This window comes from Exserohilum turcica (assembly GCF_000359705.1).
Source record: "Exserohilum turcica Et28A unplaced genomic scaffold SETTUscaffold_4, whole genome shotgun sequence".
Classification (NCBI taxonomy): Eukaryota; Fungi; Ascomycota; class Dothideomycetes; order Pleosporales; family Pleosporaceae; genus Exserohilum; species Exserohilum turcicum.
The window spans coordinates 1-20,664 of NW_007360247.1; the positions used below are offsets into that span (position 1 = coordinate 1).

A 20,664-nucleotide genomic window follows, 5' to 3' on the forward strand; every position below is an offset into this window, starting at 1 on the left:
CGTGGTGTTTATTTACTTGTCGGAGAAAGGTTGCACCGAGTGTCTGAGCGCGTCGTCTGGGCGCCGCTCAGGCCTCGCACAGATGCCGGGTTGCAGAGTAAGACCTGGCGTCTGCTGCTTGACCGAGATTCCATCGAGGAGCTATCCAAAGGGCGTTCAGCCCGTTACATTTATAGAAAGTTGTAAATCAATCAAATCTGAAAATAAGTATTATAACTATATTCAAATATCAAAATTGACTATTATAATAGAGATACTCATATATTGACTAATACTATATTAAAATTATAGAATAAAAATTAATGTCAAATTTAGAAGATAGCAATCTTAAAATGAGAAATTAGTAGAAAGCTTTGAAACTCTCTTATTCTTCTTCTAAGTATGTACTTGGGCTATTTTTATTATACAAAAATATATGTAAAAGTTATAAGTCTTATAAGTGGATTATCGCTTAATCGAATTTCTTCTTATGTAAAACTTAGTAAGCAAGATAGTTTTATTTCTACTTTAAGAGATTTTGTCAATTTTGAATATTTTATAGAATTCATTTACTATGATAACATATTCTAAAAGAAAAGAAATAAATTATAAAAAACAAAGGAAGATACTGTTATAAGATTTAGTTATTCATTCTTCATATCTTAGTAGATATATCTCCTTCTAGATGCTTACTAAGTAGAGAGTAGGTCTACTACGCTTAACTACTGGATCTTAGCTTCCTAGATTACTACTTTACTTCTTTCTAGCTATTTTACTAGCTAAGATATATAATATTAAAAGTTATCATTTTTTCTATTATGTTTTTTAACTATTACCTCTTTGTACTTTATAATCTATTGAATGAATAGTTAACATTACCTGTAAAGTACATAAAACCTAAGAAAAAACATTAATTCTCTACTCTATAGGGTATTGTAATTGATACTAAAGGAGAAAAAGGTATACTTTAATTTGGTACTTATACTGCATAGCTTATAGTTATAAGCCTGTTTCCCTTTCTATATTTATTCATATATTTAGTTATAGCTAACTATATACTCTGTAAATAGTAGGTATCTTGTATAGAACTACTTATCCCCTACTTTGTAAATCGTTATATTTCTTGTCCCCAGCTATCTTATAAGACTTATTATTCAAAGATTAAGATATCTCTTCTATTAATAATCTTTTTCTACTATTACTTCTTTATAGTTTTCTTACATTTTGTAAGAGGCTACGCCTACGTATGTACAGCTCAGCTTCTAAGCGAGTATATCTATACGACTACCTAGACTTCAAGAAGCTTAAAGTCTTGTTACTGCCTTTTTGGCTATGGATGGCGTAAGTAGTCGTACGCTCGGCCCGTTGGGCCCGCCCATTACACATTTCTTTAAGTTACTTTATCAACATTAACACTTATTACTTTTAATATGTGTTAAAGAAGCTTTTATCATTTTAAACCTTTATTGAGATCTTAGCACTTTCTCTTTAGTTAAAATATAAGGCGAAGTGAGTTTTTATAGGATTTAAGTCTAAAAGCTAGATACAACATAAATATAAAGAGGTTATAGTAAAAAAACATAACAGAAAAAGCGCTAATTCTTAATCTAATCTATACCAGCCAATAAAATAGCTAAGACTAAGTAAGATAGTTGTTTAGAAGGCTACGATCTAATAGTTTAGCGTAGTAGGATTATATCTTATTTAGTAAGTAACTAGATATAAACATATATATGAGAATATAAAGAAAGGATATTTAAGAAATATATAATTTATAATCTAATAGGTTTAAGTTTATATAAAGACCTAGTCAATGTATATATGATAGATTATATGGAGATTTCATAGTTAAAAGACATCTAGCTATAGTTACTACTTAATAATAAAAGTTCCTGATAAGATGAAAGAAAGATAAAAGTATTATATCTTAGCTATATAGATTTCAAGGCTATAAACAGCTTTTATATATAGTATAAAATAACAAATTCTATTTTGAGATTTATATCCAATTTTATTACAGGTTTATAAAAACAATAACGGTTGGAAATAAGTATTTGTTATATATATTGATGTTAGAATATAACATTAGAAAATACTTACTGATAATTCTAAAAATGGTATATTATAATAAAAAATATTAATACTTAATGATATATTATATTATGGCATTATGAGAATTATATGTAATTTAACAGTTTTGGAATATTCTTAATTTATTTTCAAATGAGAATTCTGTTTATTGCTATTTAGAAACCATATTTATCAAAAGTAGAAATTTACATGATCCATTATAGCTTAATTCAATTTAATATAGTATGCAAGCTAAATAGTAACACAATTCTATGCTTACTTGATAATATTTCCTAGATTTAAAATATATTATAGCTTTTATAGACTGTTATAATATATTTGAAAATATAAAAAAAGGATATTTACTAAAAATAAAAAGTATGATAAAAAGATAAGTTTTAGTTCTTTTTTTACTACGCTTTAGTGTATATATCTTGATCTAGTTACTTACTAAGTAAGAAGTTTGTAATGGGCGGGCCCAACGGGCCGAGCGTACGACTACTTACGCCATCCATAGCCAAAAAGGCAGTAACAAGACTTCAAGCTTCTTGAAGTCCAGGTAGTCGTATAGATATACTCGATCACACACACTTTAGGCGTAGCCTCTCACAAAGTTAGCCGATTACGCTAAACTCTTAGATCTCTACTTTCTAAAATACTACATTACTTATTTTCAGCTATTACATTAGCTAAGATTACTTAGATTCAAAATTAGTATTTCTTCTATTATGTTCTTTTACTATTACCACTTTGTAGTGAAATAGTAATAATCTAGTAGTACTATATAGACGCTTGACATTTATTTCGGTTTTTTTGAAAAAGAAACACATCCAAACTCACACATTAGGTCTAAGTTTAGAGAAAAAACACTAGAAAATACCACCTACACTATCCTACATTTGGTGAAAGTTATAAGGTAAACAGTGTTAGTAACGTTATGAAGAAAGGAAGGATAACAGTTGTTTATTAGTAAGAGTAGGGCTTTAGCTTGGTGGGTAAAATAGTTCGCTTGGTACAGTAGATGTCAATTTCTCTTTAGCAATAACTGCTATGCTGCACCCTAGGAACGAAACAGTTGCCGCCAAAGCTCCCGTCCATTTATGCCTTCTGTGTCGCAGGCTTAGCTACTATGATAGAATCATACTCGTGAGAGTATTGGAAAATTTCCTCTATTTCCCAGCCGGCTCCTTCCAATAAAGCTTGCCATTGCGCTCTCGTCCTTTCATGAGATGCCACCTGTGCCATCATAGCCAGGTCCAACATGGTGACATGTCGATGGCTACCTTGATTCAAGAGAACTTTGTCGTCGATCAATAACAATGAGCTGTCTTTCATTGCAGGCTTCAAGCCATCCAGTATCAGCCGGCAACGATAGTCAGGATTATCATGGAAGATGTTTCGGTAGTAGTAGAACTTGGCTCCTTTGACCTTTTGCTCGGCCAGATAATCCTGCGCAAGTGCCTCTACTCCTTCCAGAGCCGGGACTACGTTGATAGTCTCCTGCAGATCTTCAAGAATGATTCGTCCAGATAAGTGTGGAAATTTTGCTTTCAATCCGCAACACTGAATGCCGAGGTTGCCTCCTACATCGACAAAGAGCACCTTTTCAGGATCAGCACGCGATTCAAAATCGCCAAGATGTGATTCAAGAGGAAATGAGTTAAGCCAGTCTTCTCGAAATTGCACGTCCAGAGCAAGGCGAAGATACTCGAAGATTTTCGGCTGGCTTCGCACCCACGTGAAGAATGGCTCCCGAGAATCCCAGGCTTTGTTGAAAGCCGTTTCAGTGGCCGATGTGACGTCTTGGAACCCGCGTTCCACCAGTAGATCTGGCAAAGCGGAGTTTGTTGGTCGCTGACAAGCAGAGCTGGAGGGATATGAATGTAAGCATTTCTGTTGAGAGTTGCCTAGAAGACGCAGGACTTACGACAGGCGAACCCCCCCTTCAATACCAGGCTGAGAAAGCGTGCGGGTTATGTGGTTGGCTTCAAATGTGTCTTGTCCCACCTCTTCGATCGTGTTGATCGAGGCCAGATAACGCAAGACGCGCCCTGCACACATATTAGTAGTGTCAAAAAGCCATGACAACTCACGTGCGTACCAAGCAATCTTTCCGATGCACCATTGACAGTAGCAATATCTTGCAGCTTCATAGGCTTGTCTGCAGTTGCCAGGGTGGTGAAAACTTGCATGTCGCATCCGATACGTATTGCAACGTGTTGAAAGTCATATACCGGCGTCAGTGATGCGGTTCAATTCATTGGCGAATGTCCTACCAAATCATAGTAGCGCATCAACGTCTCCCACGGTGATTCTAAAGACTGCTGCGTTTTGATCAGGAAATCCTGGATCTTTTGAGACCCTCTGCTGTCAGTACGCGCTGCCAGACCTGCAACCTGTATCGAGAGCCGCAGCAACTGTCTGTCAAGGTCTGTCTCTTGGACTACCATTGTTTCTTTGCTGCTTGGGTGACTGGAGACGTGGTTGGTTGTTTTGAAGAGAGAAATGATATAGGGCCTGTAGCTGAGGAGGACGCACGAACACGTGGAATGTTGCCTGATGATTACAGCGGATAGCAAGCGACTATGTACCTGCCGTCGACACACTCTGCGATCACAAGTGATCCGGCTCGGGCAAGTAGTTTCCTTGCACTGAACGATGTACAAGCCGGACTCGCCGGCGCACTTCCTGGTAAGCTTCGCCAGGCTCCGAATCAGTGGCGTCCACAAAGGTAAGGCGGAAGATATCCGACTGATCCCAAGCATCCGCTATGAGAAAGGTGACGTGGCTTTCCTCCACACTATTATGCTTGCCCTGTCGCCGATTCCCTGTCTATGTGTTTGTTAGTAATCATGGAAAAAATCCAGTAATTTTATCGTAGTGCTGATGGTCTAGAGTTTGGATATAAAATTACTAAATCGCAGTTCTGCTGATAATTAGGGTAGATACCGCCTTAGTGGCAGGTGGAATAACATGTGCCGGATCTTAGTCTGCAGATGAAACCATAATCTTCTGCAGTGCTCAGAATTATCGGTACGAAGATTTCAGCGCTAGAAAGCATTGAATACTCTGAACATCCAATTGGCCGAACGTGGTAGCAGCATTGAGGGTATGGTGCCTTTGCCCAACCTCATTTTCTGACAGGCCATAGAGTTCCTGTCTCCCATCTAATGACCTACCTATTTGCTGCGCGGTTGTATCAGTGATACGGGCAAATCAACTTCTATAGAATTCGGAAGAAACGTCGCAATGCTCGAAGGCACGCTTGACGACTGCTGGACAACCATATCGACGGTGAAGCTGCACTGGACTGTGCTTGGACTACTACCAGTGCTTTTCATACCCATCTTGGGACCCAGGGTGCGACAGATATGGGTGAACTACCTCTACCTCACGAAGATACCTTCCCCGCATAAGAAAGATTACTTCTGGTTCGTCACGGAGACAAGAAGAGCTGAGTTTCTCAATAAGTGCGCCCAATTATTGCACAAAGGCTTCGCCAGCGGAGACGTAATTCGACTCCATGCAAGTTGGGATCACATTGTCGTACTTTCCCCTTCTTATGCGGAGCGTCTTCGCGCAGATGAAAAGTTCTCTCCAGACACCTTCTCTGACAAAGAAATGTTTGGCGCAGTTCCTGGCTTTGAACCGTACAGATTCCTTTGCACGCACCGTGATCTGGTCCAGAATGTAATAAGTATGCGCCTCAATCGATGCTTCGGTGCGTATTTGTCGAACCTTTCTTCTGTTGATAGCGTCGCTGATTTCTCTTGCAGTTCCCGCTACAAGATACCTGTCTGAGGCCATTGATGATGCTCTGAGAAAACAACTTGGGAACGAACCAGGTATGTGATCTCGTCCGCTTTCTCAAGGCAACAAGATACAGATGATTTGATCACAATACTGATACCTAGTCCCTTAGAGTGGCACGAAGTGCCTCTTGGGAAAGCTATGCTTAGAGTTCTGACCCAGTCAACTTTCCGTGCGCTCCAAGGACCAGAGCTTTGCTACGACAATGAATGGCTTGACATCGCGACGCAATATATCGTGACCAGTGTCACTGGTGTCACCGCGCTTCGCAAGCTACCTAAACTTCTCGTCCCTGTGATCCATTGGTTTCATCCCAATGCCATCAAGTCCCGACGGTTGTTAAACTGTGCCAGAGCGAAACTCTTGCCTGTCTATGAGAAACGCAAGAAGGAGTTTTCTGAAACCAGCAAAAACGGCACTTATCGTCCTGAAGACGCAGATGCCTTCGGATGGTACGAAGAGCTAGCAGACGGGCGAGACTACGATCCCGTGGTAGCGCAGCTTACAGTTTCCGTTGCTGCGACGCACTCAACAACCGACTTCATGTGTCAATTCCTCTCGGATATGGTCAGATATCCTGAGTACATCCAGCCATTACGAGATGAGCTCGTACTTGCGTTGAAGGAGAAAGGCTGGAAAGCCTCCACAATCTTGCAGCTGCCCCTACTTGACAGTGTTATGAAGGAATCACAACGCGTAAAACCAGTTGCTATGGGTCAGTCTGATGTGAAATTTGCGTTAGGGGGTACTGCTAACAGGGGAAGCTTTCATGAGAAGTATCGCCCAGCATGATGTCGACTTGCAAGGTGCTGTGAAGATTCCCAAGGATGCATCTGTCATCGTTTCTGCTCATTCCATGCGGGATGCTACGGTGTATGAGAAACCAGACACGTTTGACGGTCATCGCTTCATCAATCCGACCAAGCATCCCGAATCCCGACATTTCACCAGTGTCAGCGTCAATCACATGGGCTTTGGATTTGGCAAGCACGCGTGTCCGGGGCGGTTTTTCGTGAATCTCGAAACCAAGATCCTCATCGCGCACTTGTTACTCAAGTATGACTGGAAATTTGCCTCTGATGGCTGTCCTGCAATCCGAACCAGTGGTTTCGATCAAGTTGTCGATCCTTCGGCGAAGATGCTGATGCGGCGACGCAAGGAGGAAATCCGAATTGAGGCACTGTATGAGTAGGGATTACAGCCAGTGTAGCGTCATTTTGGATCGTTGGTGTGGCTGTCTTTAAGGTAGTCCGAATCGAACAGTGTAACTACGTATATGTGATTCAAAGTATCTTTAGACCTGCGTAACAAGTTCGAGAAGGGTCTTCATAGCTTCCGTGTAGCCTCAAGCAATCGTTGCATTGCTCTCTATCAAACCTCGCGTGCAAGAAACTAGTGGCTCGCGCTGAATACTCGGACCTTCGTTGCAACCATTGATCGCCATTGAGATAAGGCAAGAAGCCGAGGCAAGTGTCACAGCCACGCCAAGCTCAGGACACGCGTCTGTGGCGATGCTGCTATCCCACTGTTCGCAAACAGCGATCGTTGCTTAACCTACAAATGTATGAAATCAACAGGCAGGAAAAACCCCTGGAGTCCGAGCTTGGAACGTAGACGGCGTGACATGCCAAATGGTAGCAAGCGTAAGTAATTTTGGGATGGCAAGTAAGCAGCACATGAGGCAACGGGAGAGGACGATGTACAACCTCCGACGAGGATGTGCCGGCCATTGACTCATCTCTTGCACAGCTTCGAATTAAAATCACCCGGCGTGTGAGCATAGAGTTCTCGGCGGGTAACAATCTTACTCAATCCCTGCGACCAATTGGACCAAGCACATGAGCTAGGCAACATGCGCTCAGATTAAAGCCCGAAGTAGCAGACTATCCGCTTGCTCCTGCGACCGTGATAGATTATATTACCTCCTCAACATTGCTTGGCAACGACTGAAGAACCAGTGCAGCGTTAGCGGGAGTCATCGGGTGGCAGTAGCAAATATATCACTGCCAGTCGACAGCAGCTGGTCTGGTACCACATCGGTCCAGGAACATCCCTTCGTCGATTTCAATTTTTCCTTAGATTCCCAATGATCATGCTCCAGATGGAGACCACACCAAAACCATGCCCTTCGAGCACTGGCATTGCAACATACCCACTATCTGATTTGGACCTGCTCATGAGGAATTTCATGACGCCCGCTTGTCTGATTTATCCCTTGGAAGGCCAAGACGCGGCCACTCGAAGTGCGGTAGTGGAGACGCTTCAACTTGGACTTCAGAAGACCTCCATGCAGCTCCCTGTATTGACTGGACGAGTCGTGCATCCAGTAGGCCAACGTCCCTTTGTTCAGGTTGACAAGGCAAACGACGGCATTCCTCTACTGGTCCGTGGGGCTGCAAACATCTCACGGGAGCTTCCATCCTACGATGAATTAAATGCAGTGCATTTCGCCTCTTACTGCTTGCCCTATGATCTTGTTATTCCGACGGAATTGTTCAGCTCGGCTGACTTCTCAACTGAGTCAGCCGAACATGACCACAATCTGCCAGTGTGTGGTTTCAAAGTCACCTTCATTGAGGGAGGCGTAGTGATAGGTGCCGCCATCAATCATTTCGTCACGGGCGCCTTGGGATTGGACCTGGTGTTTGGCTCCTGGGCGGCTAGTTGTCGTGGATTTCTCACAGAAATTGTATTCGATCCAGCACTGGTGACCAGTGGGCCTTCTGAGCCCATACCAGACATTCAGGCCTTGGAGGAGAACCTTATTCGAAGAGGAGCCGCTATCAAAACAACGTTTCAGGATTCAACGAACTCACTGCCACAGTCCTCAAAGCACACAACTGCTTTGATTGGGATCTGCCACCCGGAACTCTTGTCGCTTCAAGTTGCGGCCAAGGGCAAATACCCGCATCTGGATATATCTACCGGAGATTGCTTTCGCGCAATCATGTGGCAAGAAATAACGCGTGCAAAACGCAGACTTCCACGGTATCTAGATGCAAATGAATCGAAATTCATGCAGGCAATTACCTATTGCTGCAGCGAACGTCGCAGGACCAAGATACCTTCAAATTATCTGGGAAACGTAGCAATCTTTGCAAGAGTGAAACCTTGGGCTGCTGTAGAGCTTACAGACGAGGCCTGACTCATAGACGTGGTTGCTGCTATCCGCTCCAACATCCATCAGGCGGATGAGATGTTGCTTAGGGATGTGCTGCGCTGGACCGCCACTCTCGATGACATAACCGAAAGGTCCTGGGGCAGGATGCCATTCGGCAAACTGGACTTTGGTGGGACGAGCTGGGCACGAGTGAGAGCTTACAAGACTGCTGACTTTGGATTTGGTCCTCCGGCAGCTTTTCGCATACCCGAAGTGAACATAGAGTGGTGCGTTGCCTTACCAAGGAGGAAATATGACAATGGCACAGAGGTTGCAGAGGCGTGCGTGGGGCTACCAGATGATGTACACGAAGAACTGTTCCGCGATGAAAGGTTCCGCAAGCACGCGACGGTTTATCAGCTTCCCCGGCAGAAGTAGATACGAACAAGAGATTCTATAGAGCAATCTACCAGAATACCAAAACTCTGCAGTCCACACTTTGACGTGGTTCGTCTGGATCTCGAGCTTCTTGTAACACACACGATGTGTGTGGACTCCAGGCAGCTACATGATCCGAACTCGTGTCTGCATTCTTGATAACGAGTACGTCATCTGGAGTTTAGTTCGGCAGCCAGAACCATTTCTGCATGTTTGTCTTATCATTTGCTGGCCGCCGCAAATTTGCTGAGTAGGCTGTAAATTCGCCCACCAGTTCGCTAGGAAAGCGGATTGGGACTGGAATCAGCCCATCGGGATCTACAGTACGATAATCGCACACCGTCATGGGGTCTCGCTCGACTGTACCTAGTGGCCGCTTCAAGTAGGTTTAGCCAAGCAATGGGGTAAACGATGGATGGTGTCCGTCTCACACTTACCCAAACACTGTAGACGGCATATCGTGGAGCTGGGCGACCAGCGTCTTCGGCTCTTAGAATATCCTGAGCCCACTCGGCAATGTCTTTGCGAGCGAACCGCACCGTGTTTCTCATGCCTCGGAGAGTCAGGTCTGTGTGTGCTTTCGCTACAGGGCCCATATCCGCTTTTCCCTGGGAGCCGGCCACTGGTTTTGCGAGCCACGGTCAGCCCGAGCAACTGGCGTGAAACCTCCAAATTACCTAAGATTCTGTCGTGTCGCCTCGACTCCTGATCCTTTCCAACGTTGCTGTCGCGGTCGACCCAGTCCCTAGGATCGGACCGCGTGCTCACACGGCGGACAACGGTGTTGATAACAAACGCTTTCCTAGCGCCAAGCCATTCGCACATTAGCGCCTCAAGTTCAGGATGATACTGATTGAGTTGAGCGTCATCCCAGCTGTTTCCCAGCGCCTGAATCTTCGAGTGATGCTTCAGGTATGTGAAGCCTTGTACGTCCAAGCCGTCCACTCCTTTGGTCAATTCTGAGGAAGTGCTGAAATCATGGAGCAATATCTCCGCTGGGAAATGTTCCTCAGGGGGCACAGTGAGAATCGCCCTCCGCTCCGGTGTGCAAGAGAGGTCCGGAACTCCAAAATAGATGGTGGCTGGTGTAGGACCCATCGTGGGTGGTCGGCAGCGTTTGCAATCAAGAGCAGACAATTGAGTGCAAAGAGGTGTGTGAAGAACACGAGCTGGGTGAGCACATCAAGCTGCTCAGAGCCTTATACCATCAATTTGATCATGCTAAGTTCCCGTATGCTTCGTCTCGCAATTTCTAGGGGCTAGTATCTCTACTAAGGTAAGCTAGTGCCCCACCGTCAACCAGCATGTCAGTGCCAGTGACGAAGCTTGACTCGGAGCCCAGGAGGAATGCAGCTACATGCGCGACTTCACCACCACCCCCAACTCTCTTGCACGGCACGTTCTGCGCCAAGTCGTGCACAACCTCTTTCTTGCTGGCCTCCGATTCCAGAGTGAGCATCGGAGTCTGTATGGCGCCGGGGCTGATAGAGTTTATGCGCGCACCACGCCGGGCCCACGATAAGCTGGCATCTTGTACTTGCACATAATTGACCCGCTTAGACATGCCGTATGCCGACCAGTGGTCCAGCACAGTCTCCCGTAACAGTGGTGAGCCGAGAACATCGCTGGGACTGGTGCGTGCCAGATGCTGAATCACTTCGCGGGGGACATCTTGTGCCAAGGTATAGCCAGCCAGGGACGAGATTACCACGCATGTTCCCCCATGGCCTATTAGCTTGCCAAACTCTGCAATACAGAAGCCAGTGCCAGCCAAATTGACCGCAAGGATCGTCTCTCGTGTCGACGAGACCGGCGAAAGGCCCGCCGAGATTGCGACATGCATGACCTGCCCCAGGCTCTGCGCTGTTTTCGCGAATTGAATGACTGAATCGTGCGATGATATGTCCACATGCTGAGAAGTGACTCTGAAGCCGTCCTGCTTCATTCGTTGCGTGGCTTCTTGTAGGAGCGCGTTACTCCAGTCTCCCAGCAAGACTTCTTTCCCAGGGCCAACTCGACGTGCAATGGCCTCGCCGATCCCGCCGGCACCAATAATCACCAGTATGGATTGCGACATTTGGGCTGAACTAAGACAGGACGAGAGATTCGTTGGTGAGCAAGGTATGAGCGTCTCGTAAATGCGTTGTTCTCTGCGAAGAGGATAGTGCATCCACCAGATGCGTGGAGATACAAATACCCCGTATCTACCGCGTTGTGAAGGCTGCTGCGTCAGCACGCCGAAATCACCCATAAATCAGAAATAAAAATAAATCCCCCGTACGGATGACAGAAGGTACACGGCCTCAGATGCCAGAACCGTCCCATCCTAGGAGGTGGAGTTGGCATGCTATACTTACACTAAGCTAGGGTCATGTCTCAAGGCCGGAAGGGAGTCATCAACCCACTAACGAAACAGAATGCGAAAGCCAGGCCAGATCAGCGTTAAAATTATGGTCGCTTCTGTGGTAATCATCAAACGCAGCGAAACATGGCCGACACTGCCACCATTACTCCGAGCCATGCATGGAATTATCTGCAGGAAAGAGAAATATTCCTGCACCTGCAATCCCACTCCTACGCCGCACCACTTTCGCACACAGAGAATCCTTTTAAATCGACTTCGATAATACCTTTCACCACAACAACCTTGAAGGGATTAATTTCCAGCTGCATCATGGACACTTCTGAAACACCCTACATACGAGACAGTCTTTTGAATGTTTGGTTGACGACCCTGCTAGTGTCTATTCTAGCAACAGCGGCCTATGTCAAGTTCCAGTCGACACCAAGACCGTACTCCAGCTTTCCTGTTGTCACGCTCGACGGCCCTTCCGAGATCAACGCCACTCATGCCGCAAATTGGTTCAGGCGTGGTCGAGCCTTGGTCAACAAGGGGTTGAAAGAAGTGTCGGGGGCGTTCCAGATATCCAACGGCAGGGGAAGCTGGATCATTTTGCCCAGTAAATACATGGACGAGCTGCGAAATCACCCCGACATGAGCCTTCGTGATGCGCTGCGAGAGGAGAATTTTCCCGATTACAGGGGATTTGATGGATTCCGCCAGGCATTTAAAGATTCAACCTTCACGCAGGAAGTGATTCGTGTCAAGGTGACGCAGAGTCTTGGATTAATTACGGCAAATCTCGCCAGCGAGTGTCAGCACGCCCTGCACGAAAGTCTAGGGGAGTCGAGGGAGTGGCAGCAGCGTTTCATCATTGAGGACATACTCAACATTGTCGCCCAGTTAACCTCGCGGGTATTCCTTGGGGAGCGACTCTGTCGAGACAAAGAATGGCTCCAGATTACCAAAGAGTATGCACGGAATTCCTTCATGGGTTCGGAACAGTTGCGCCAGTGCTTGCCACTTACTTGTCCCCTCATGCAATTTTTCATGCCTGCCTGCACACAGCTCCGCAAGTTCTCTGCGGCTGCTAGACGCTTAATTGACCCAGAAGTAAAAGCACGTAAACGCCGCGCCGAGGAAGTGATCAAGTTGGGCAAGAAGCCCCTAAAGGTCGAAGACACCATTGGATGGATGGTGGAGGTCGCTCGTGGTCGACAGGTGGACTATGTTGGAGGCCAGTTGGCTCTCTCACTTGCCGCTATACATAGCTCGACAGACAATCTCTCCAAAGCAGTCGTCAAGCTATGTGAGATGCCTGAGATCGTCGCCCCTCTTCGAGACGAGATAACGACAGTATTGGAGAGCACTGGCGGCTGGTCGAAGCTAGCGTTACATCGCATGAGGCTACTTGACAGTTTTCTAAAAGAGGTTCAACGTCTCGCCCCCTTCACAATCGGTAAGTAGAAACGCCATCGGTCGGGGAGGAGAAAATGGTGCAAATGGACACGAGACATGACTGAATCAGGCTGATTGATGGCAGTAGGCATGCACCGCCGTGTCATGAAAGGGCACGTGCTCAGCGATGGAACACAACTTCCAAAGAATAGTCGAATCATGGTCATGAACGATAAGCTTAGGGACAGCAGCGTGTACGAAGATCCTGATACCTTCAAATACGACCGCTTTGCCAGGCTCCGCGAACAGCCTGGCCAAGAAGACCAGCACCAGCTAGCCTCGACATCTAGCGACTTTGCAACATTTGGTCATGGCGAGCATGCATGCCCTGGACGCTTCTTCGCTGCCAATCAGCTTAAGATAACTACTGCGTGTCTCTTGCTCAAATACGACTTTCGTTTCCAACCAGGTCAGGCGGAGAGGGCACACGTTGTACCATTTGAGATGGTAGAAACAATAGACCCTACATTGAAGGTCGAAGTACGGCGTCGATCTGAAGAGCTGGATGTCACAAAGGTAGCGAAGGAGACCGGATAGACCTGACAGCAGGAAGGACGAGATAGACCTCTCAATGAATCATGTTCTCCTCGTACTCTGACAACGTCTCAATATGATGCTCGTGTGCCGAATTCTCTCTCAATTACAAGTTTTACGCCTATTCCAAGACCTGTTTCGCTCTCGTAGCCTAGCCATCAATGCGAAGCCTGATAGAAAGATTTGTTGTAGCTCCTAAATGCCGGCAATGTTGCGACACACCTTGAAATCGTCGATTGCCGGAACGATGGACATCATAACATTACCTGGTTTCTTAGGGAAAGGCAATAGCAGTCTCCAGGGCATCTAGGACATAGCTACACTTAGTCCGGACATTGCCTGCATCAAAGTGATGCAGAAGATGCCAATACATGATCCGGAGATCGCGGTGTCTTACTTTTGTGAGCTAGTAATATGTCTTCTTCTGTAATCGTCCACCAACCCAGGTGTACAAAGTGCTGGCCAAGATACCTGGTCCATTCTCTTGCTTACCCAGCATGCGAAACAGGCCGGGCCACAAGCATGGTATGTAATATATTGATACAGCTAGTAGAAAGATCTACGGAGGCAATGTCAAGATTGGCCTGAAATGCTTTGCACTAGTAACGCAGTAAATTGTCCGTTCTCTTGCTTACACGGCATGCGAAGAAGTCCAGGGTATGATCAAAGCATGTAGGATGTTACAGCGGGTAGTGGAAAGGTTTAGGTGGGCAATGTCAAGGTTGGGCCCTCGCCGATCGAGTGTTGTTCGACTTGCATGTAACATGTGCCACGATCTTTCCGGATCGCCTTCAACCCGGACGGCATTGGCATAGCAATTCACAAATAGAATACATTCCATTTGAAAACCCAAAGAGACGGCAGTTTGAACAGATTTTGGCACACGATCTAGGTGACGAAATTGATTTCCTGGCCTACTGACGGGGCTCATCGATATCACTACACGATAGAGTCTGTTTTCCATGAATGAAATGGCGATATCTATCACCCACGATGTCACAATAAGTGGCAGTCTTTTCTTCTACTCTTTTATATTGATCACTTTGGTCTGTCCCCTTAGGATTGTTTTCTACCGCCTATTCTGGAATCCCCTTGCGAAATTTCCTAGTCCGAGAATCGCTGCTGCCACGTATCTTTATGAGATCGCTTTTGATTACTTCGGGAACAGAGCATACCTTTTCGAGATCGAGCGCATGCACAACAGATACGGTACGTTGAATTGTATCATGAGAGTTCTCTTGCAGAGCGACGTTTGACCTCGACCGCGTTTGAAGGACCTATTGTTCCTGTGAATCCAACAGAACTCTCGATCAAGGATGGCGAGTTTTACGAGAAAGTCTACGTCAATGGAAATGTTAGACGTACTGAAGCTCTTCCGAGCTTCGGCGACGGAATGGACTTCAACAGTGAGTATCATCAGCATTCAAGCAAGCGCATGATTGCATATACTTAATCTACCCTCTACAGACAGCCACGGTATGACAGTAGATCACCATCAGCACAGACAGCGACGAAAGCCTTTGGAACCCTTCTTCTCCAAAGCCGGAGTCGCACGATTTGAGTTGGACCTTGCGTCTGTTGTCATGACTTTAGTAGATCGACTTCGTGGCTACGAAGGCACAGGGTGTGTGCTGCGACTTGATCATGCATTTGCTGCCCTTGCTGGAGACATCATCACCACTATGTGCATCGACAGTCCGAGCATGACCTTTTTGGGCGACAAGGATTTCAGTCGGGGTTGGTATGAGCTGTTTCATACGCTGATCATGTCTATGCCAGTTTTCATGAACTTTCCGTGGATCATCAGGTACGACATCCCCATAGGTTTGTGAAAGAAGGTACACTAAGATCTCCTAGGCTCATTCGACTCATTCCGACCTCGATACTGAGGCGCGTTGATCCCCGTAGTCAGATGTTTCGTGATTGGCGTGACGTGAGTCGCCACTTAGTGTGGGTGGTCAATGCGTGCAACGGGTCAGACAATGCAACACCACCACTAAAATGTCCGCCTATCAAAAATGAGGCTGTAGAGCACCATACAAAAGCTATTATCACGAGATTTTTTGGTGGAGTAGTCTAAATAGTTCAAAAAACAATCCTATCTACTCAAATTTCTTTGGCAGTTTGATGTTGCGGCCGCGCATCGTTATTTTGGTGGTGGGCTGCGCAGCCGACGATGCAGACGCACCACCACTTTGGCTGCCTGCATCACCACCACCCTTTGACTTTTTTGACTTTTAAGACGATGAAGCTTTTCGTTTAGGTATATTTTGCTTATCGCGAGCTTTTTTTGAAGTTGCAACTGCGCGATCGCGAGCTTTTTGGGTGCGTCTTAACTAGAGTTCTTTGGCCCTCACTTCTCTCTCTTTATCCCTCGCTATTTTCTTCAACTCCCGCGCAGTCCTTGCCTCGTCTATTAATTTTCTTCGTAGAGCTATACTAGCAGCTCGTTCCTGTTGTTTCTCTTTTTTTTAGAGTTTTTTAAGCTCTTCTTAGTGTTTTTTTTTGACGTTCTTGAGCTCTCGCATCTTCTATTGTCCTAGGACTCCACACCACCGCCAGAGTATGATACTGCTTGCTTTGCTAGAGCTCTAGAGGCTTCTTTTGCTTCTTTAGATGATTTTTGATAGCAAGTACTTCTCGTAGATTGGTGTTTTCGTGGTGCAAAATCTCGTTGTTGACCTAGAGTGAAGCAATAGTGTCTTTCACTGCAGAGACTATAACTTTAGCACAACCTGTTATAGTTTTGTCTAGAAAATTAGATAGCTCTTTTGTAGTATCCCCATTACCATACTCTCCAAGTTCTAGATTAATATCTTATTATAGTGTTGACTTTTTGAGATGTTTAAGCACGGCATTACCATCCTGCGGGTGGACGCCAGTAGCTCAAAAACAGCTTAGTATCTTGTCGGACGTGAACGCCCGTGTCCGCGCCGCCTAAAATAACCATAAAAAGTCACTTTTGTGCACCTCTACCAAGCCTTGACTGTAGTGGGACAAACTATTAAGTTCTTTGGTATACGCGCTCGAGAGGGGCTTAAACATGCCAACGTCGAGTGGCTAGAGTTGGTGAGATGAGTGGGGAGGGAGAGTAGCTAGGAGAATCCTGTTAGAGTCACAAAACTCTCAAAAACTTGGAGTCTGATGACTCCCATAACCGTCTAGGATTAGCAACCAATAATCGCGCTTTGCTTTGTCTTTCGTTTGGCGCTAAAACACCTACTTAAGCTAAGATAGCCCTAGGATATCGTTACTCTAGCCCGAGTCGCTAGTAGCAAAAAACATCTAGTGTTAGGAAGGATCTAGGTGCTCTACCTAGTTGTTTCGAAGTCTAGCTTTGCCCTCAAAGATTATCATAGGCGATATCCAGCTCCCGTCAGCACAAATACAGTCTAAAGTTGTTATCCACTCCCTGCTGCCGTCTCTAACAGCTACTCGAACTTTCTTTTCATCCCAAAGTCTCTTAGAGAACACCCTTTTAGTCCTTAAAGTGACACTAACGAGAAAGCCCTTTTCGTCTATATTATAGATATTTTGCGGCTGGATATCGTATTTCTCGATATAATCGTGAAGTAGACGGAAGTAATTATGGTAATCTTCAAAATCGTCAGCTTTTTTGCGGTTTTGGTCAATGCTGGCGGTGTTTCTACATAGTGATAATTTTCTCTCTGTTCCGCCAAAGAAATCTTGTAACCCAGCTGTTAGATGGCTGTCTTTTTGCAATATTGGCAACATATTTTTTAATTATCTCTTAGGACGGTGGAGTACTACGCTCAGAGAGTTTTTCTATGTGCTAGACAAGGTATTTCTCTTGTTGTGGTGAGAGTAGTCGTCGTGGGTGTGCAGCGGCTGCACGCGACCGCGTTTTGTTTTGGTAGCGACGCGTCAAAGTTAATGCCGCAACACTATATATTTTTGCAGCTGCACGGTACGAGATTTGTCCTTCTGGACCTTGCGAATTGATTGCCGCAAGCGCTTTTTCGATAGCTGTCATGGTGGTGGAGTTGTGGGGATTTGAAATTGGTGGGTTCTACTTTGGGAGATGCAGGGGGTGTTGCATTGTCTGACCCGTTGCACGCATTGACCACCCACACTATCATCGCTGTGGATTCCTTGGCTTAACATTGAACCTCTAGATGTCGGTGGCTGAGATCAAGAAATCACTCCAGCGAAAAGCTACCGGAGAGACGTTGACATACCAGAGGGGAACGATCAAGGCTCCGACATTGTTCGACCATCTCGTTAATAGTGATCTGCCCACTAGCGACATGTCCGTAGAGCGTCTTGCGTCGGAAGCCCAGGTCCTTATGGGTGCCGGGACTGTCACGACTGCTCAGAGCATGAGCCATCTAGTCGTCAACGTCCTCCTTCAGCCAGATGTAGAGAAGCGACTCCGCGGTGAGTTTGCTGTTCTCATGAAGCAGTTAGGCGAGGCTTCCATACCCCCAGCCCGAGAGCTGGAAAAACTGCCATATTTGCAGGCTTGTGTTAAAGAGGGACTACGGTATGCTCATTGCGCATCTGCAGCCGATCGAACATCGCATGCTTACAAAATTTAGACTCAGTCATGGATTAATGCATCGGCTGCCACGTGTCTCACCAGATGTGGCCCTCAAGTTCAAGGGCTGGACAATTCCACCTGGAGTACGTATATTGGCAAGTGATATATACGTCCAGACCGCAACGTACTGAGAACACTGCAGACACCTGTTGGAATGTCCGCGTATTTCATGCATATAGATGAAACAGTTTATGAGAAACCAAGGGAATTCTTACCTGAACGTTGGCTGGGTGATATCGACCCCAGAATGGAGAGGAACTATGTGCCTTTCTCGAGGGGATCTCGAAGGTGTCTCGCTCCCAAGTAGGTCACTTTCCACTTATATGTTTTGGTTCCTCACGACACTAATTCCGTGCAGTCTTGCGTATACTAAGATATCAATGGTTATGGCTGCACTGTTAAGTCCGTGGAGTCCAGAAATCAGACTTCACGATACAAATATGTCTGATGTGGACCCAGTGTGCGCATTCCTTCTCCCGCTTCCTCGGTTAGATAGTAAGGGTGTTAGAGTGGTAGTCACAACTAGTAAGGAGAAGCTTGTTACGAACCTAAGAAAGGGAACAGCACAAAGATAAAGAAAGAAGAAAGGAAGAAGCCCATGTCAAGGCCTCACGAAATAACAAGAGCATATAGACCAATGACGCATAAGCGCCCCGCGTCCTACGGTCTTGGCGGAACGCCACTATGAGACAAGTCACGTGTGTTCCACGGATCCTACAATGTCCCACGAAGTACCACGCATAGGACAACATGATATATGTAGGACAATATAGAACATAGAACATTCCTTTAGTATATAGCATAGGCATTAAGCCCTTATAGCTCAATGTGTTTAACTTAAGTTTTAAGTACAAGTACAATACAGAGAGTTATTCTACTTGCACGTTACTGTCCTCGTTTGCACCCTGTCACTCTATCTGCGAAAACCAACTAACAAGAAGATCAACACTAGAAGTCTTATATTACTTCCACTTGATCTATACTCTTAACACTTTGAACACCCTCAAGATAAGCGATATTGCAATAGACACCCTAACCGCTTCCTAGACTGGAGGAACTATCGTTAACGCCTACAAGCCTGACCTTTACTATAGCAACTGTAACAAGCTTAAAGCTTAGCTCCTCTAGGTTAACTGTTACTTCCACCTAGCTAAAGATAAAATTAAGAACAATGACAAGGTTATTTTGGCTACTACGTACCTTTAAGGTAACGCAGAAAAATAGGCTAATCTAATTATTAAACGCTACATGGATGACTCTATCACTAACGCTGACAACACTACCCTAGTTGAAGATTAGGATGCTTTTAAGACTAGGATGCGATAAAACTTCTTACCTTTTAAGGAATCCCTAATTGCTAAACAAAAAATTTAGACCCTACGCTAAACTAGGTCTGTAGCTAATTACACGACTTAGTTCTAGCAGTACGCTACAAACATTAAATAGGACAACAACGCTCTCATGCGCATGTATCGCTAGGGCCTTAAGCCAATAGTGCGTAGAGAACTTATAAGAAGTGGAGCTAACGTTACTAACCTTAATAAACTTATAGCAGAGGCTATATAATTTAACAACAAGCTTTACAAGCTTGTATTAGAAGAACGACTATTTAATTAGAGAACGCGCAACAACAATAACAAGAACAATTAGCCTTAACAATAATACTACTAACGTTCCTAGCCTAACTAGGGGCGACAAAGGAGCTATTAGCCTAGGACACCTAGTGCATATGTAACTAATGGGTATAAACCTATGCACCTTAACAATATTAACTACAGAAAGGGACCTAGCAAGCCTTACTACAAGAAAAACAAGGACGATAAGAAGAAAAAGATTAACTACTACGCATGTGGCAAGGAAGGCCACATAGCGCGCAACTGTATAAGCAAGAACAAGGTTAAGCGACAGCTTAACGTCCTACGTAGGAAGTTGGAGTTAGACGACGATAAATTATAGAACGTTATCACCCAACTAGAGATCAAATATCACCTAGACGACACGGAAGTTATTAGTAGATTAGAGGACCTAACCCTAACCACGTCTAAGGACATATCTAAAGCTAAACTAGTTAGCGACGAGGAATACGAGACGCTAGATAAGGAGGAACGACCCCTCGCGTCCAAGTACGAAAAGATAGCACGATTTTAGGACAAAAATAGGCCATCCACGCCCTACGTAAAGAGGCAAGATAGCGCGATACTACAGTGCCCGTGCACCAGATGAGCACCATCGCCAGTTGAGCACCCCCAACAACTCAATATAGTCAACAAGATGAGGCTGTAGAGCCACCACAAATCGTAATAAAATTGCGCAAAGCTAGGATTATACTATATACAGGCCTACGAAGGTTTTGGCTTATTCAGAAATTTTTTT

General features: G+C 45.3%; 7 protein-coding genes across 7 annotated transcripts; 4 read left to right on the plus strand and 3 right to left on the minus strand.

Annotated features, from left to right (window-relative positions):
- Positions 1-3,147: 3,147 nt before the first annotated feature.
- Positions 3,148-4,241, minus strand: SETTUDRAFT_32720 (uncharacterized protein; the record flags this gene model as incomplete). The annotated part of the gene is made up of 3 exons (XM_008029870.1): positions 3,148-3,916; positions 3,977-4,100; positions 4,151-4,241. The coding sequence occupies 3 exons, from the start codon at positions 4,239-4,241 to the stop codon at positions 3,148-3,150; spliced, it is 984 nt and encodes a 327-aa protein (XP_008028061.1).
- Positions 4,242-5,298: 1,057 nt separating this feature from the next.
- Positions 5,299-7,051, plus strand: SETTUDRAFT_92594 (uncharacterized protein; the record flags this gene model as incomplete). The annotated part of the gene is made up of 4 exons (XM_008030010.1): positions 5,299-5,770; positions 5,826-5,894; positions 5,972-6,574; positions 6,624-7,051. 4 exons carry the CDS (start codon positions 5,299-5,301, stop codon positions 7,049-7,051), a joined length of 1,572 nt encoding a protein of 523 aa, XP_008028201.1.
- Positions 7,052-7,945: 894 nt separating this feature from the next.
- On the plus strand, positions 7,946-9,397 carry SETTUDRAFT_21022 (uncharacterized protein; the record flags this gene model as incomplete). Its single annotated transcript, XM_008029777.1, has 2 exons — positions 7,946-8,980; positions 9,047-9,397. The coding sequence occupies 2 exons, from the start codon at positions 7,946-7,948 to the stop codon at positions 9,395-9,397; spliced, it is 1,386 nt and encodes a 461-aa protein (XP_008027968.1).
- Positions 9,398-9,578: 181 nt separating this feature from the next.
- Positions 9,579-10,495, minus strand: SETTUDRAFT_21023 (uncharacterized protein; the record flags this gene model as incomplete). The annotated part of the gene is made up of 3 exons (XM_008029778.1): positions 9,579-9,773; positions 9,835-10,019; positions 10,075-10,495. 3 exons carry the CDS (start codon positions 10,493-10,495, stop codon positions 9,579-9,581), a joined length of 801 nt encoding a protein of 266 aa, XP_008027969.1.
- A 154-nt stretch (positions 10,496-10,649) lies between these two features.
- Positions 10,650-11,474, minus strand: SETTUDRAFT_155058 (uncharacterized protein; the record flags this gene model as incomplete). The annotated part of the gene is made up of 1 exon (XM_008030011.1): positions 10,650-11,474. One exon carries the CDS (start codon positions 11,472-11,474, stop codon positions 10,650-10,652), a length of 825 nt encoding a protein of 274 aa, XP_008028202.1.
- Positions 11,475-12,071: 597 nt separating this feature from the next.
- SETTUDRAFT_155059 (uncharacterized protein) lies at positions 12,072-13,733 on the plus strand (the record flags this gene model as incomplete). Its single annotated transcript, XM_008030012.1, has 2 exons — positions 12,072-13,197; positions 13,282-13,733. 2 exons carry the CDS (start codon positions 12,072-12,074, stop codon positions 13,731-13,733), a joined length of 1,578 nt encoding a protein of 525 aa, XP_008028203.1.
- Positions 13,734-14,692: 959 nt separating this feature from the next.
- SETTUDRAFT_138236 (uncharacterized protein) lies at positions 14,693-18,914 on the plus strand (the record flags this gene model as incomplete). The annotated part of the gene is made up of 8 exons (XM_008030013.1): positions 14,693-14,939; positions 15,005-15,136; positions 15,198-15,537; positions 15,588-15,663; positions 17,867-18,234; positions 18,290-18,374; positions 18,434-18,594; positions 18,650-18,914. 8 exons carry the CDS (start codon positions 14,693-14,695, stop codon positions 18,864-18,866), a joined length of 1,626 nt encoding a protein of 541 aa, XP_008028204.1. The 3' UTR covers positions 18,867-18,914.
- Between the last annotated feature and the right edge of the window lie 1,750 nt (positions 18,915-20,664).